This window comes from Danio rerio, chromosome 14 (assembly GCF_052040795.2).
Source record: "Danio rerio strain M-AB ecotype USA chromosome 14, GRCz13ab, whole genome shotgun sequence".
NCBI lineage: Eukaryota > Metazoa > Chordata > Actinopteri > Cypriniformes > Danionidae > Danio > Danio rerio.
In genome coordinates this window covers 36,056,455-36,072,089 of record NC_141034.1, presented here as the reverse complement: position 1 = coordinate 36,072,089, position 15,635 = coordinate 36,056,455, and the positions used below count along the sequence as shown (strand labels likewise).

The 15,635-nt window shown below is 36.4% G+C and overlaps 2 protein-coding genes across 13 annotated transcripts in view; one reads left to right on the top strand and one right to left on the bottom strand.

Annotated features, from left to right (window-relative positions):
• Positions 1-4,156, bottom strand: part of zic6 (zic family member 6) — a 166,950-nt gene extending 162,794 nt beyond the window's left edge. For 7 of the 12 annotated variants that reach the window (XR_015506707.1, XR_015506711.1, XR_015506727.1 and 4 more), the window contains exon 1: positions 4,019-4,156. The gene's annotated coding sequence lies outside the window, so the exon portion shown is untranslated. The remainder of the gene's footprint in view (positions 1-4,018) is intronic. The other 5 variants (XR_015506714.1, XR_015506700.1, XR_015506731.1 and 2 more) reach the window with 3 other exon arrangements.
• A 1,824-nt stretch (positions 4,157-5,980) lies between these two features.
• On the top strand, positions 5,981-12,510 carry gpr101 (G protein-coupled receptor 101). Its single transcript, XM_087281707.1, has 3 exons — positions 5,981-6,416; positions 8,623-11,394; positions 11,875-12,510. Exon 2 carries the CDS (start codon positions 8,721-8,723, stop codon positions 10,032-10,034), a length of 1,314 nt encoding a protein of 437 aa, XP_087137833.1. The 5' UTR covers positions 5,981-6,416; positions 8,623-8,720; the 3' UTR covers positions 10,035-11,394; positions 11,875-12,510.
• The last annotated feature ends 3,125 nt before the right edge of the window (positions 12,511-15,635 follow it).

The following is a 15,635-nucleotide window of genomic DNA, read 5'->3' as shown; positions in this document are numbered from 1 at the left end:
GTATGGCCTATCCCATTTTAGGTTGACAATGAAAATAAAAAACGGGTATTTCTATGTGAACTCAATTTTAGCCTATTAAATAATACATGAAGAATGAATTGTAGTGTGTTTTGTTTATTGTACTTCAATCAAGTGAACACTCTCTGTAATTGAAGCATACTTCACTTTATTAAATTACACAACCATTTAGGCATGGGCTGGTGTAAGATTCCGACGGTGTGAAATCCTTGCATAAAAATATCACGGTTTGACTGTATTGTGATTATTGCTCTAAAATATATTCTATTTAAATATCTGGGTAAAGAACAAAAAAAAAATTCCCCTTTGAACACAATACATTTTGTTTTGAGAAACTTTTCAAAGATTTTGGAGCAGTAAACATGTTAGGTTAAATAATTCAAATGAATCATTGACTTCTGCTGTCTTCATTAGGTTTAAAATCTATGATGGCCGAGAGAGATTAACATGCTGCAATTTAAGAAAATACAAGCAATTACAAAAACACCAGCAAATTAAGAAAGGGGACCCAAAAACATGACAAACCCTGCTGGGACGTAATATTCCATGAGTGTTGCTCAGTGAAGTTGTTGGTCTTTTAAAAGAGTTTTTTGTTTATTTTAATATCCTTATTACACAACTCCATTGTCTTTTGTAAATTGTTAGCCTAATTAAACTGATGGTTAAATGTGAAATGTTGTTTTAATAGTGTGCAGCGGGTTTAATAAATGCAGCACATTTCTGAAGTTGTTTGAGTTGTGACAAAATGCAGTGCCTTTCTTCAGTTGTTTGTGTTGTGAAAATTAGCAACACGTGCGCTGTCAAACTGATGAAGATTGTTTCTTAATTTGCAGTTGTTTTTTATAATTGCATGTGTTTTCGAAATTGCAGCTCTCTCGGCTACTGTAAATAGAGATTTCATTACAATTTAAAACGGCATCTTGGATATCTTTTTTAAACACCTTATAAATACCGTAAAAACGGTATAGCAGAAAATTTTGGCAGTTTTAATATCTTGACTTTTTTAATAGTCTTGACTTTTTTGAGTTATCGTCCAATCCCTACAACCATCATATACTGAACATTTTCCTAAAGTTGTTAGCAAGAACAAGCATTTTGATCATTCAGACAAAAAAGTATGACGATATCAACAGAAAGAAGAGATCTCTATTTTTTTCTTAAATAAATAAATAAAAAAGTCTGTTTTTAACAGACTGATTGTTCAAGTAAATTCATGTGGGTTATATTCAAATCAAATAAAACTAAATAAAATGAGTGGCGCAGTAGGTAGTGCTGTCCCCTCACTGCAAGAAGGTCGCTGGGTCGCAAGTTTGAACCTTGGCTCAGTTGGCGTTTCTGTGTGGAGTTTGCATGTTTTCTCTGCCTTCGCGTGGGTTTCCTCCGGGAGCTCCGGTTTCCCCCACAGTCCAAAGACATGCGGTACAGGTGAATTGGGTAGGCTAAATTGTACGTAGTGTATGAGTGTGTGTGTGGGGATGTGGATGTTTCCCAGAGATGGGTTGCGGCTGGAAGGGCATTAGCTGTGTAAAAACATACTGGATAAGTTGGCGATCCCGGACTAATAAAAGGACTAAGCCGGTAAGAAAATGAATGAATGAAATAAAAATAAAAAAATAAAATAAAATACATATGTAAAAACTGAGGGGACATTCTAAATTTTACATGTGATTAGCACAAACTACTATCAAAATAATGAGCCCCGTTTCCACAGCTAAAGTGAACAATTTTGTGTTAAGCGTTTTCCCCTATGTTGTTGTGGGGATGTCATGCACATTTTTTAGACAGAAAGGGTTAATCTATTATAAATAAAATTCGATTTTTTGAACAGCCTTTTTAACATTTGGTTTCCTCGGTTGTTGTAAAGTTATGTTAAGCCTTTCCTCATTATGGACTTCAATGGGGGAGAAACTTAACAAGATATTGTTCACTTTATCTATGGACATAGGGCCTGTTCTTTTGATAAAAGTGTTAATCACAAGTAAAGTTTTATTTGTTTATTTATTTTTACTTTATTTTTATACATTAAAGCATTTTACAGAACAGAAAATTCAGTGACAACAGCTATTATTTTTTAAAAAACGACAGAAAAAAGTAACCCTAGATATAAATAAAAACAAATTACAAAAAAAACAAACAAACATTATTTCCAGTTTCAAAGGAGCTGGAAATATTATGTCCTGTTCAGATACAAAGTAACAGGTGCCCATCTTTGTTTAAAAATATCCATTTTCAATTGAAGTTGAGCAGTCATTTACTCCATTCTATAAATAGATTCAAGTTTTTCTATCCACTGTACTATTGTTTGAGGGTGTGGCTTTATCCAATTTATTGTTATAGTCTTTTTTGCACTTAGTAAAAGTATATGTAGTATATATCTCTGGTTTTTATTATATATATGCTGGGGTATCCCTTCAAGCAAGAAAAAGAGGGGAGTAAAAGGTATATCTAACTGCATACATTTCTCAATCTCAATCTCAATCTTTAGTATTTTCGGACATTCCCAAAATATATGTGTGTTACCCACATTCCCGCAATCCCTCCAGCTTTCCTCTGACTGTGGACGGTTAGCTTATTTTGAGACCATCAATGGTGTTCTAAAAAACCTAATTTTTGTTATCCAGTCGAACTGTTTCCACAAGTTAAGTTTGACAGAAATTTGGGTTTCACTGATTGGTGTTAAGGTATGTTTAGCCACGTTAAGCTGTTTCCTTATAATGGATTTCTATGGGGAGAATGTTTAAAGTGATGTTGTTCACTTGATACACACAAATAAAAGCTTGTTCTTTTAACAGCATAAACTGTTTATGAGTATTTTTAATAGATATTTGATTGTCTCAGAATGTTGTTAAGTTAAACCACATTAAGCTCTTTTAACAGACTTCAATGGAGATAAAACGCTTACCGTGACATTGTGCACTTCATCCACAGTATCAGGGCTTGATCTTTTGATAGTAGTTTGTGTTAATACAAGTAAAATTTGATCGATTTTTGGTGTGCCCCACTTGTTGAGGTACGTTAAGCCATGCAACATTTTTTCCTTTTATAATTTCCTAACTAAAAAATTGCATAACATGAAAACTTCCACTCACTAAAATTAGAGCTCATTTTTTTGACATCAGAAAGTGTTTGTATTGAGGTAAATTTGATTGTGTGATTTTCCCTGCTTGTTGTTAAGGTACATTAAGCCTTATTATAGGCTTCAATGGGGGAGAAAGCGCTTAGTGTGATGTTTTTCTCTTTATGGAACTGGGACTTGTTCTTTTTACAGTTGTTTGGGTTAATTACATGTAAAGTTTGACAGAAATTTGGGTTTGGGTTTCTCTGGTTGATGTTTAGGTACATTAAGCCACGTTAAGCTTTTTTCATGTTTCACGTTTTAGAATGTCCCAGAAAAAGTAGTTGTGTCATATTTCATTTTGCATGTTGGACAAGAGCTAGACAATGTCTAACATTCTTCACAACATTTTTAAGCAAAAGAAAGAAACTCAAATAGAACAGGTGGGCAGTAAGAAGGATAAACGATGACAGACTTGTATTTTTTGGAAGATCTACTGCTTTATCATTACTCTGATTTACCAACTGATTTTAATTCCCTCACACTAACACAACTGTTTTATGTTATTGGTCATCAAATGTCTACAAAATAATCCTAAAACGTCACCTAGAAACCACAGTGTTCACAAGAACAGGCTAACTTTAGACAGTTTGCATGTTATATGCTAGCTTTAAGCATATGTTCAATGGCTGCGCAAAGAAGACATAATTTCACTATTCTGCTGTCGTTTCAGTATAGTTGGTTTAGTTTGTATCTCATCATTATATATTGCCTTAGCTAAGCTTTAGCTGACATAGTATCTTTAGCTGTCTTAATCAAGAAACATGGATATTAGCATGCCAAATAATCTAACGTTAGCCTTTAATTGCCATTGGTCTTTTGATTAATTCGAAATAATTGAATAATTACAGTGTTGTGCAGTAAACTTGACTCCAGTGTACTTACCTCACTCTAGTGATGATGAATGCTCCAGTCCTCAAAATAGAGCGCCGCCTGATGTGCGATCGAGCCAGCTCAAAGCAGGTTGGAACTTGCAAGAAACCGTCCTGTGCGCATGCGCGAAGGAACCGAGATGCTCTCGGGAACTCGACTCAAAATTTCCTGACTAGATGTTTAGTTTTATTTTTTCATTGTTGTGTTTAGACAGGAAAGCTATGCGCAAACATAACACGCACACATATAGACAATACATATAATGTTTTATTATTTATCAATACCCTCTGGAAAAAAAAGGAAAACGGTGTGCAAAATATTCTTTTAGTATAAATGTTTCAAGTACTATATTAATTTAATGTAACCATAATTTTTCCTTATTAGGCTGTGCTTTTAATATATGCTACATTTAACCCTGTAATAATTACTTTTCTAAATTTCTTACAAATGTTTTCAACTGTTTTAACAATTTAATAATAAAGCACAGACAAAAGCTGATTTTCTTTCATTTTTTTATTTTGAGATTGTTCTGAGATTTAAAATCATACCAAAAAAATTATATATGTAAATTATATATATATATATATATATATATATATATATATATATATATATATATATATATATATATATATATATATATATATATATATATAGTTGAAGTCAAAATTAACAGACCCCTTTAATGTTTAGTTAATTTAAACTTATTTTAAGTAAACTTAATTTTTTTGAAACATTTCTAAAAATAAATAGTTTTAATAACTCATGTCTAATAACTGATTTATTTTATCTTTGCCATGATTACAGCATATCATATTTTACTAGATCTTTTTCAAGACACTTCTATACAGCTCAAAGTGACATTTAAAGGCTTAAATAGGTTAATTAGGTTAACTAGGCAGGTTAGGGTAATTAGGCAAGTTATTGTATAACAGTGGTTTATTCTGTAGACTATAAAAAATATATAGCTTAAAGAGGCTAAAAACTGTATTTCATTTTAATAAAATTTGAATAAATACTGCTTTTTACTAATCGAAATAAAACAAATAAGACTTTCTCCGGAAGAAAAAATATTATTTGACATACTGTAAAAATGGGGCTGCACGGTGGCACAGTTGGTAGCACGTTCACCTCACAGCAAGAAGGTCGCTGGTTCGAACCTCGCCTGGGTCAGTTTGCGTATGTGGAGTTTGCATGTTCAAAAGTCCAAAGACGTGGTATAGGTGGATTGGGTAGGGCAAATTGTCCATAGTGTATGATGTTTCCCAGTGATGGGTTGCAGCTGGAAGTGCATCCGCTACATAAAATAAGTTGTTGGTTCTATCCGCTGTGGCGACCCCAGATTAATAAAGAGACTACGCCGAAAAGAAAACAAATGTATAAATGAGTACTAGAAAATGTCCTTGCTCTGTTAAATGCTTTTTGGGAAATATTAAAAAAACATTTGCATAAACTATTTTCTCAGTAAAGGAAACAGATAACAATATCTTTTCCATCCACATTTTAATGTGCATTTTAGGATATGACAAAAAAAAAAGATAGAAAGCAACAAGATGCTCATAAATTGGATTACATTTTTAATCCGATGAAAAGATATGAACTATAATAGAAACTTTCAATGATGATTTTACATAGATATCTGACTTAAACACTCTAGCACAATAGGTTTTGCAGGCAATGCACCCAAATGCAAGATAACATCACAGAGTTTATTTGGCTAGCACTGTTAAGGAAAATTTCATTTATTCATTTATTTAGGCTATTCATATGTATATCAATAAGTGATTATTTTTATTCTGTTGCACACATGAAAACTGTCACAAATGTATTAAGCAGCTTTAGATAGAAATTGTTGTAATTAAATTATATAACGCCGTTACATGAAACCAGTCGGGAGTTTGTGTAAAACAATTCAGTGTGCACTACGTAGTGTGCTTCCTTTATTCATTTATTTATTTATATTTACCCACCCTCATTATTGATTGTCTTCCCCCCTATGGACCATTATTTACCCTGGAAGGTTTGATTGTTTAAGTGCACTTGCGAGCATCAGCAGCGTTACAGTCCAATTGAGCAGAGCTGAGGATGACATGTAACCGCTGTGACACTCTGCTGTATCCGCGCCACCGCATGTTCACCCGCGGGTTAAAGAAACCCACGGCTGTTTTATTCAACAATATCTGCCCTGACGCGACGAGCGAGCGCCTGATTGATGATTCTCCATCTCTGAATGAAGTCCTGCTCGGAGAGAGCCGAGGACGCGACTGCCATTGATGACACTGAGGAGACTAAAATGGGAGAACATCACAGGAGCGCTGTCAGTGAAGAGAGACACACAAAGGCGACTGACAACCGACAGCCATTCGAGAGGAGACGAACGGAGGCTTGGTCTTCAATGATCGTTCGCACGGTAAATGTCTTGCATCCATTGCCGATATTTGCATGCGATTTGCACCGTAGAGAAAAAGCAGCGCCACTTTTAGCGCGCGGTTAACAATGGAATTATGATTTCCAGCTGTTCTTATTGTTCGCATGAAAGATAACTAGATGCATATAATTTGGCCCGAGCTTACTAACAGTGATTCGGGAAAAAGGTAAGATACGATGCACACTGCTTCTGAGCCATCAAAATGGATTAAACATTTCTGTAGCCTACACAGATGCGTTCATTGCGCACTCACTGGTTAAATATAGCTATACGTGCATACTAATTTGTATATGCATGGAATGAACAATATATTGTTCAGTATGTAATGTGATGTAGGCACTAGTATTTATCTAATTTAGATAATAGGCTATGTAGAAAATGCATGTGTTGTTTACAATGTAGCTTATAGAACACTGCTATATGTTGTCCTATAATATTTATCATTTTGTGTATTGAATAATATGTTTTATATAGGTTTTTGTATATAAATTTAAAGTTTGCCATTGTGTGCTGCAGGCAATGTTGGCTTTTGCTTGATAAAGTTTTAATCATAACTCAGGGATGCACTAATATTACATTATATTTTGGCAGATATGATAAGCCAATATTTGTTGTTGATTATTGTGTTTATTTGCAATGAAATCTTACTGTATCACTGCTAATAATTTGATATACAGCTCTGGGGAAAAAATAAGAGAGCACTTCAGAGTTATTGTGGTTCGATTTTCCATTAATATGGGTGTGTTTAAATAAAATGTTTTTTTATTATATGAACAACATTACATAAAATATTTAAATAAGAATGTTATCATAAAGGCGTCACGGTGGCGCAGTGGCCCGGGTTCCTCCGAGTGCTCCGGTTTCCCCCACAGTCCAAAGATTAGCTAAATTGCCCATAGTGTATGTGTGTGAATGCAAGAGTGTATGGGTTTCCCAGTGTTGGGTTGTGGCTGGAAGGGTGTCCGCTGCGTAAAACATATATGCTGGATAAATTGGTGGTTCATTCTGCTGTGGCAACCCCTGAGTAATAAAGGGACTAAGCCGAAAATTAATTGAATAAAGGAATGAATGTTATTTTATAGTGCTGTATTTAAGTGAAGTTTATTTCTATACTAATTTCGAGAGGATCACATGCTTATGATTGCTTGCAACTGGTCCCGCATTATTCAGTTTATGATTGACCAATCAAATGATTCCTAAGCCACTATAAATACCCTATTTTTCATATAACACCCATCTTCGTTTTGAACACTTCGTGACACAGTGACGCAATGATTAGCACTGTTGCATCACAGCGAGAAAGTCACTGCTTTTAGTCCTTACCAAGCCAGCCGACGTTTCTGTGCAGAGTTTACACGTTCTTCCCGTGCTCATGTGGGTTTCCTTCGGGTTCCATGGTTTCCTCCCACCATCCAAAAACATGCTATCAGTTAATTGACTAATCCAAATCGGCACCAAAGACATGCTCCTAGTAAGTAGTTATCTCTTAAGAACAATCACTATCTGTTCATTAGCTACTACAGCAGGGGAATTCCTAAGATCTGCCTGAGCTCAAATTCCTCTCTTGCCTTGCAAACAGGAGGGAGCCCCGGGCTCGAGGATCTTATGAGCTCAGGGCTCTCTCCTGGGACAACATGCAAAACAAGCTGTATAATCAATCATTAGCTAAGTGTGAACTCTTGAAAGAAATAAAACATGATCTATGTTTTTAAAATGTTATGGCAACATATTTTAAACACAAACATATCCTTTTCCCCAATATTTAAGGTCAGAAAACATATTTTATATTGGCATGTTGTCATTTGTTGTAAAGAAATGCTCTAATACTCTTATCTGAAAATTGCCAACTGAATATTTTGATCAAACTTATATCAATTCTGAAAACTGACAATCTCTGTAATGTTTTTCCAGAGCTGTAGATTAATATTTTGCATTATTTTAAGAGTCAAAACTCAAATGTTTAAAATGCTTAACAGTGTTTTGAAAGGTTAACTTACAGTGTGCCTTGTATATGATTAAAGACTGAATATAAAATGAATGAATGTTTATGTTGGACACAGTAGTTCATTCCAATGTCTTTGTACCAGCTCAGCTATCATTACAGTGTGAACTCACAAGTGTGAACATTCATCTGAAAGGGATCAGGATGTGCTGAACATCTTTTTTTTCTATTACATCCTCTCTCAAGGTGTGAAGAGTGGCAAAACAGTCGTCAGCCTTTCTGGATGGTGTTGGCGATATCTGAAAGGCTCCTAATGCGTTATCTCCCACCTTGTCTCCGTCACCATGCCCACCTTTCCACCTCTGGGCAGTAATTCCAGCACAGTGCCCTGGGACCCTGGGGCAGCCCTGTCGCCCTCTTTGGTGAACAGCACAGTGAAGATGGTGCTCATATCTGCAATCGTCTGCACATCGCTTTTTGGCAACATTGTGGTGCTGCTGGTGTTCCAGCGCAAACCACAGCTTCTCCATGTCGCCAACCGCTTCGTGCTCAACTTGCTCTTCGCTGACCTGCTGCAGACGGTGCTGGTCATGCCTTTCGCCATTGCTGCTACAGTGCCAGAGGTCTGGCCTCTGGACGCTCGGCTTTGCCAGGCACTGGTGGTGCTCATGCATCTCTTCGCATTCGCTGGCGTCAATACCATCATTGTGGTGTCCATAGATCGCTACCTGGCCATCATCCACCCACTGTCCTATCCAACCCGAATGACACCACACCTGGGCACTAACTTAATCGCTCTCACCTGGCTTGTCAGTGTACTTCAAAGCACTCCACCACTATACGGATGGGGAACCATTGACTTTGACCGTCGCCACAATGCCTGCACTGTTGTATGGTCCTCGAGTTACTCGTATTCTGCCCTAGTGTCTGCGCTTTCCTTCTGGCTGCCTGTGGTGATCATGCTTTGCTGCTATTGGATGGTTTTCAGAGCGGCGAGACGACAGAATGCACTGGTTCACCCCATCCAATCCAACCCTCCTCTGGATTCCCAAGCATCCTGTTCCAGCCCCCAACGGCAGCAGCAATCGCAGCAAGAGACCTTTTCTGCATCTTATCCCATCAGGACTCGGCAGAGACGCTTCCAGTATCACTGTAAGGCAGCACGGGTGGTGTTTGTGATCATGGCGTCCTACGTCCTCAGCATGGGCCCGTACAGTGTCTTGAGCACCATATCCATTTACTCCAGTGCAGCAGTGCCGCCCTGGTTGGCTTCAACAGCACTCATACTCTTCTTTCTGCAGTGCTGCTTACACCCCTACATCTACGGCTACATGCACCGCAGTGTTCGCAAGGAGTTCCTGGCGCTGCTGTGCGGCCCTTTCTGCGGGCAAGGCCGGATCAGTCAAGGCTCCGCTGTGGACAGTTGCTTCACAGTGACAGATGGCCGGCTGGCACACAACAACCTTTCAAACCAGGCTGCCCGTGTATGCCCTCTCCGCACCTGGGAGGAAGGCACCACATCGTCTTCTCCTACAGAAAGGAGGTCTAAAGACAGCCGTAAGGAGACCACCTCCATCAGTTTGAGCTCAGAGAAGGAGCTCACTGTACACAGCACCGCCAACAAGCAGCCAGAGGAAACTTCTACAGGCAATTTCTGAGCAAGTGTCGAGGTATATACAGCTTTTTAATTTCTGCTCTGGGCACACACTCCTAAAAACCAAGGTTCTAAAGGTGTGGTTTGCAACATTGCCACAAAAACATTTTTGGTTCCAGAAAGAACCGGGAATAAGCCTTAAACCAATTTTTCTTAGTGTGAAAGATTTTTAGTTATTTAAATAACATTTTGTACAGTGGAACGTACATCACTGATGTTAAACGGTTTTTCATGGCACCACTAATGCTAATAAAGAATCTTTATTTTTAGGAGTGCAATTTAGTATTTTCAAAAGAAGTACTGTGCCTTTAAATACAAGCTCACTGAATACACTCTAATGAAGGGGTGCTTGGTCCTGGAGGGCCGGTGTCCTGCATAGTTTGGCTCCAGCTTCATTTAACACACCTTCCTGGAAGTTTCTAGCATACCTAGAGAGAGCTTGATTAGCTGGTTTAGGTATGTTTAATTGGGGTTGAAACTAAAAAACACTCTAGGACAGGGGTCACCAATCTTGTTCCTGGGGGTCCAGTGTCCTGCAGGGTTTAGCTCCAACTTGCCTCAACACAAATGCCTTGGTGTTTCAAGTATACCTAGTAAGATCTTGATTAGCTTGTTCAGGTGTTTGATTAGGGTTGGAGCTAAAATCTGCAGGACACCGGATCTCCAGACACAAGTTTGCTGATCCCGACTCTTGGAAATAAAGGTACGAGACCTGTCACTAGGGTGGTACCTTTTCAAAAGATACACATTTGTACTTAAAGGGTTCATATTAATACTTCAAAAGCATATATTTGTACCTAAAATGTTAAGAGGTACAGTTTTGTACTTTTTGGAACTAATATCCCCTTATGTATTACTATGAACACTTTAGGTACAAATGTGTACCTTTTGAAAAGGTACCACCCCAGTGACTGCTCCTGTACTTTTATTTTTGAGAGTGTATGCAGGACACCGGCAATTCAGGACTGAGTTTGGAAACCCCCGCTCTAATGTGTTAGCTGTGCTTTATGATTAGTAAACAACACTGATGACAACTGAAAAGCTTAGCAAACAATGTTTCCTTGTAGGAACTAAGGAGATGCATGTAAAGATGATAAAATGCCTAGATTATCTTTTAGTCAAGGGTTACACTACAGTTAAAAACATTTAAATGCAGCAAAATGCATTAAATGTAACATTTTTAACAATAAGAAATGTTTTTTGAGCAGAAAATCAGCATATTCGCATTATTTCTGAAGGTTCATGTGGTATGACGATTGGAATGCTGCTGAAAAATACAATTAAAATATATTACAATAGAAACAGTGGTTTTTAAAATAGTGAGAACATTTTACAGTATTACTGTTTTTATTGAGGTAAATGCAGTCAAATACAATTGAAGTCAGAATTATTAGTCCTCCTGAATTACTAGCCCCCCTGTTTATTTTGTCCCACATTTCTAATTAACATTTTTTCAACACATTTTTAAACAATAGTTTTAATAACTCATTTCTAATAACTGATTTATTTTATCTTTGCCATGATGACAGTAAATAAGACACTTCTATACAGTTTAAAGTGACATTTAAAGGCTTAAAACTAGGTTAATTAGGCAGGTTTAGGTAATTAGGCAAGTTGTATAATGATGATTTGTTCTGTAGACTATTGAAAAAAATAGCTTAAAGGGGCTAATTATTTCAACCTTAAAATGGTGTTTTAAAAAATTAACTGTTTTTATTCTAGCCAAAATAAAACAAATAAGACTTTCTCCAGTAGAAAAATTATTATCAGACATACTGTAAAAATGTCCTTGCTCTGTTAAACATCATTAGGGAAATATTTAAAAAAGAACAAAAAAATCTTAGGGGGGCTAATAATTCTGACCTCAACTGTAAATACAAACTTGGTGAGCATATGAGAATACTCAAAAAAATAAAATAAAATAACATTAGCGTATGTGTATGGGAAAGTGTCTCAAAATTGACTGCGCTGTTATGGTTATTCAGACTAGAAATCTGAAAAATCATTTGATTAAATGAAATTTCAATACCTTTCTGTGTGGTTTAAAATATTAAAAAAATACAGTAGAAGTGCTCCATACAGAATATTGAGTTTCATTTAGCAGTTTACTGTAATACTGAAATATTAATTAAAATGATGAAAATATTTTTGAGACCATATATAGTAGTGTATAATGTCTTAAAAGATGAATGTTCTTTGTATACATCAATGTCAAATGTACAGATACTTTTAAAGACAAAGTAATCTTTGTTGTTTTGAAAAAGATTTTAGAAAACATGTTGAGAGATTTCTGTCTATTTTTCTAAGCATACATATCAACTGAATCATTGTCACTGGAAGAAAAGTTCTCCTTAAAAGTGTAAACTGTAAAATTGTATTTATTTATTTATTCATTTATAGTTAATGCACCAATAATACTTAAGCGATGAATCTCATCAACTTTAAAGTATGAGTCTGTTATTAAATGTATTTCTTTTGGTATTTTTAAAGTGTAAAAAAGTGTCATTATTTTATTTAGTATTTTGTAGATATACTGTATATACAGGAGGAGGTTCTAAATTAGAGGACAATTAATATACACTTGACCTTTTAGAAAAATACAATCTTTCTTCATAGTTCAAATTGGTCATCATCTGATCTGGACATTCAGATGCTTAAAACAATTCACCATCTTGCAAAGGGTTTATCAGATAATTAAGGAAATTACCAGGAGGCTCCAGATTAACACCACTAACTGTGAGGAATCTGGAGGTGTACTCTTAAGTTTGATCAGTATTCTTCTTTAAATATTTTATCAGATTGTTTACTGTGCTTCATAACTCATGAATTATGCTAAAAATGCTATTTAATTCCTACAACCAAAACGTCAAACTTGATCAAGCAGTGACATCAAATGTAAGAAACAGTAGGTTGTTTTCTAGTTTTGATCTCCACTGTATATTAGAAATATTAAGCTTATTTTCAGGCTATTAAAAATGTTATCAACCAATTCTCATGACCATAATGTGGTGCCTGCTTTGATTTTTAACATATTTTTAGGTTCATATTTTTTGTGGTGGTGCACTCACATTGCACTTTTTGCATACTAGATGTGCACCCTTGGACTGTTTTTTGCATCCCAGACTCTTTAAAAATACTTGCCTCAGCCTACCTTTTTGCAAATCATAAAACATGTTGTGCCTGGTACATTTTGTTGCACGTTTTAGAGGTCAAATCCACCAGAAATGTTACTTTGGGTAAATTTTGCTATACATTTTAGAAGCAAGTCCTTCTTGTATAAGTCTATGAGAAGACAGAGCTTATCGTAACCCTTCACCAAACCCAAGTTTTTAACCATAATAGAAATGTGCACTGCAACCAGGTAGTTTTACCAGTCTGATTTTACGAGGAAGTGTAATTATTTAACGTGTTGCCAGAAAAGTGATTTCATTCATATAAAAAAACGTAACCTGTTTAAAAGGAGCAAACCATACTTCTCATTGAGGAATGAGCAAATCAAAGAATTTAATATGAATTAGCCACTAAGGCCCTGATCACACATAATGCACTTTTTGTGTTGTGGGAAAGCTTTTGAATGGTTTTCTAATCGCTGTGAGTTTTGCGTGCTCTTACAGTAGAGGTCTGCGCGGGACACTTTTTTTTTTGCTCTCGCAAAGTTTTATTCCACAGCCGACCGCTCCCACTGTATATTCAGCCTTTGCTCACCTACTGCCCGCTTGGAATCATTTTCTACCCTACCCGTACACTAAATTTAGATCTGGTTTCCAAAATCTCACGTTTGAATTGGGTACTACCAAAAGTGAAAGAGAACAGATCAAATTTTAAGTTGTGCAAGGATTATTGGCTAAATATCAGTTTTGTTTTTCCCTTTGTGATGAGATATGGGTGCCGCTTTAAAGCTGAGGTTCCAGTCTTGTGACTGCTAAAGGGTAAAACCTTGAGGCATTATCCCATCGCACAAAGGGTCATTTTTTCCATTTGCGCTTAAAAAACTCCCATACTTCAGACTTGCCTGATGTGGGTTACCTTACAGTAAACTGACCGTTTTCTAATGCAAGCTGAAAAACAGCACATCTTCACTCTGCTCTCCCATGTTAGTAAAGCCCACTCTGAGGACTGTTATTCAGATGATGTACGCACAGAATGTAAAAAAAAGCATGTGGAGAAAAGCACTGGTTATGCTTTCAGGATGTGTAACAGTCGTACTGGCTGTACTGGTGCTCAATAAGTATGAGGAAATCACAGATATGCTATTCCGAAATATTGTTGGGACTTGAAAATGCTGTATTGTTAGCCTGCCCTACTGCGTTTTATTCGGAAATGTATTCCTATGCGTTAAGAAATTTGGTCATGTCCTGCAGTACAGCTGTTGAAATGCAGACCTTTAGCGAATTTTTATAGCCTGCTGCACCTTGGGTTTTTGTCGTTGCATGGTTTGCGCCTCCAATTGCAAAAAACTGAAAAAGCAAATTAGGTCAGTCAAGGGCAGGGTTTCTGTTGAGCTGACAGTAGTGTAAATGTTGTCTTGATAACAACAGAGACTTTTAAAGATGGAGAGACTAGTGGTCACTATATGGCTTCATAAATTTTGAACATCCCAATATTATTAAATATTACAATTCCAACAATATCAACAGCAATGCTCGCGCACAATACGCAGCTGATTCTGTGGTTGCCTAGTGACATAAAAAAAAACATGTGTCAACAATTAATGGCAGTGTGGTGCACCTTGTGTTCCCAGAATGGAAAAGTGCATTCTGTGTGATCGGCCACCAAATCAAACAGTTATGAATTGCCATAAGATTGCACTGAGTTTTACCTTGATTTTGCATTGTTTTTATCTCTCTTGGGAAATGTGCTTTAGTGACTCGAAACCAAGAGCTTTGCATCACAAATACAACATCGTACAAAGTGAGCTATCAAGCAAACTGACCAAACCAGAGCAATTGTCCATATGTAGATAGAAAGTTGAGGCAAATGAATCAGATTACAAATTATGGACATAGCTAAGGTGGTTTGTGTTATTTTTTTACTCTTGTGCATGAAACCACATAAAAATAATCCTTTATTCATGAAAAATATGTCCCTGTAACATCACACTGCCCTGTAGTAGTTTCTACCTAGAAACTACAGTCTAGCGAAGTACATTTTTAAAGTTTTACAAAATAAACGTAGGCTGTGGCACATATTTTCAATGAGCCTGTTTAGAAAAAAATACATTAATTTTATTTATTGTATTATAATAAAAAATAAATAAAAATACTTTTAACTCAACAGGACATTTAACTCGAGATATTTATACATCATGCTAGTATTTGCTGAACTGCCTTTAAGTAATCAAATATACTTTATTTCATTTTCATTTTTGGGTGAAATGTGACCTGGAGATTCACCCAAGAGCAGCTAATGAGCTACGGATCTCAGGGTATTGATGATGTACCTCTTGACCAGTGTTGAGAGTCAGCTCTCTTTAAGAGTGCCTCCCTCGATAAATTGTACTTTGTGTCTGTTTGGTATAAGTTGTTCGATCCCCTGGCACTGCCAATATATTATATAACCGCTGACTTGATGCGGGATTAAACGATGACTTCACGAATGATGAAGC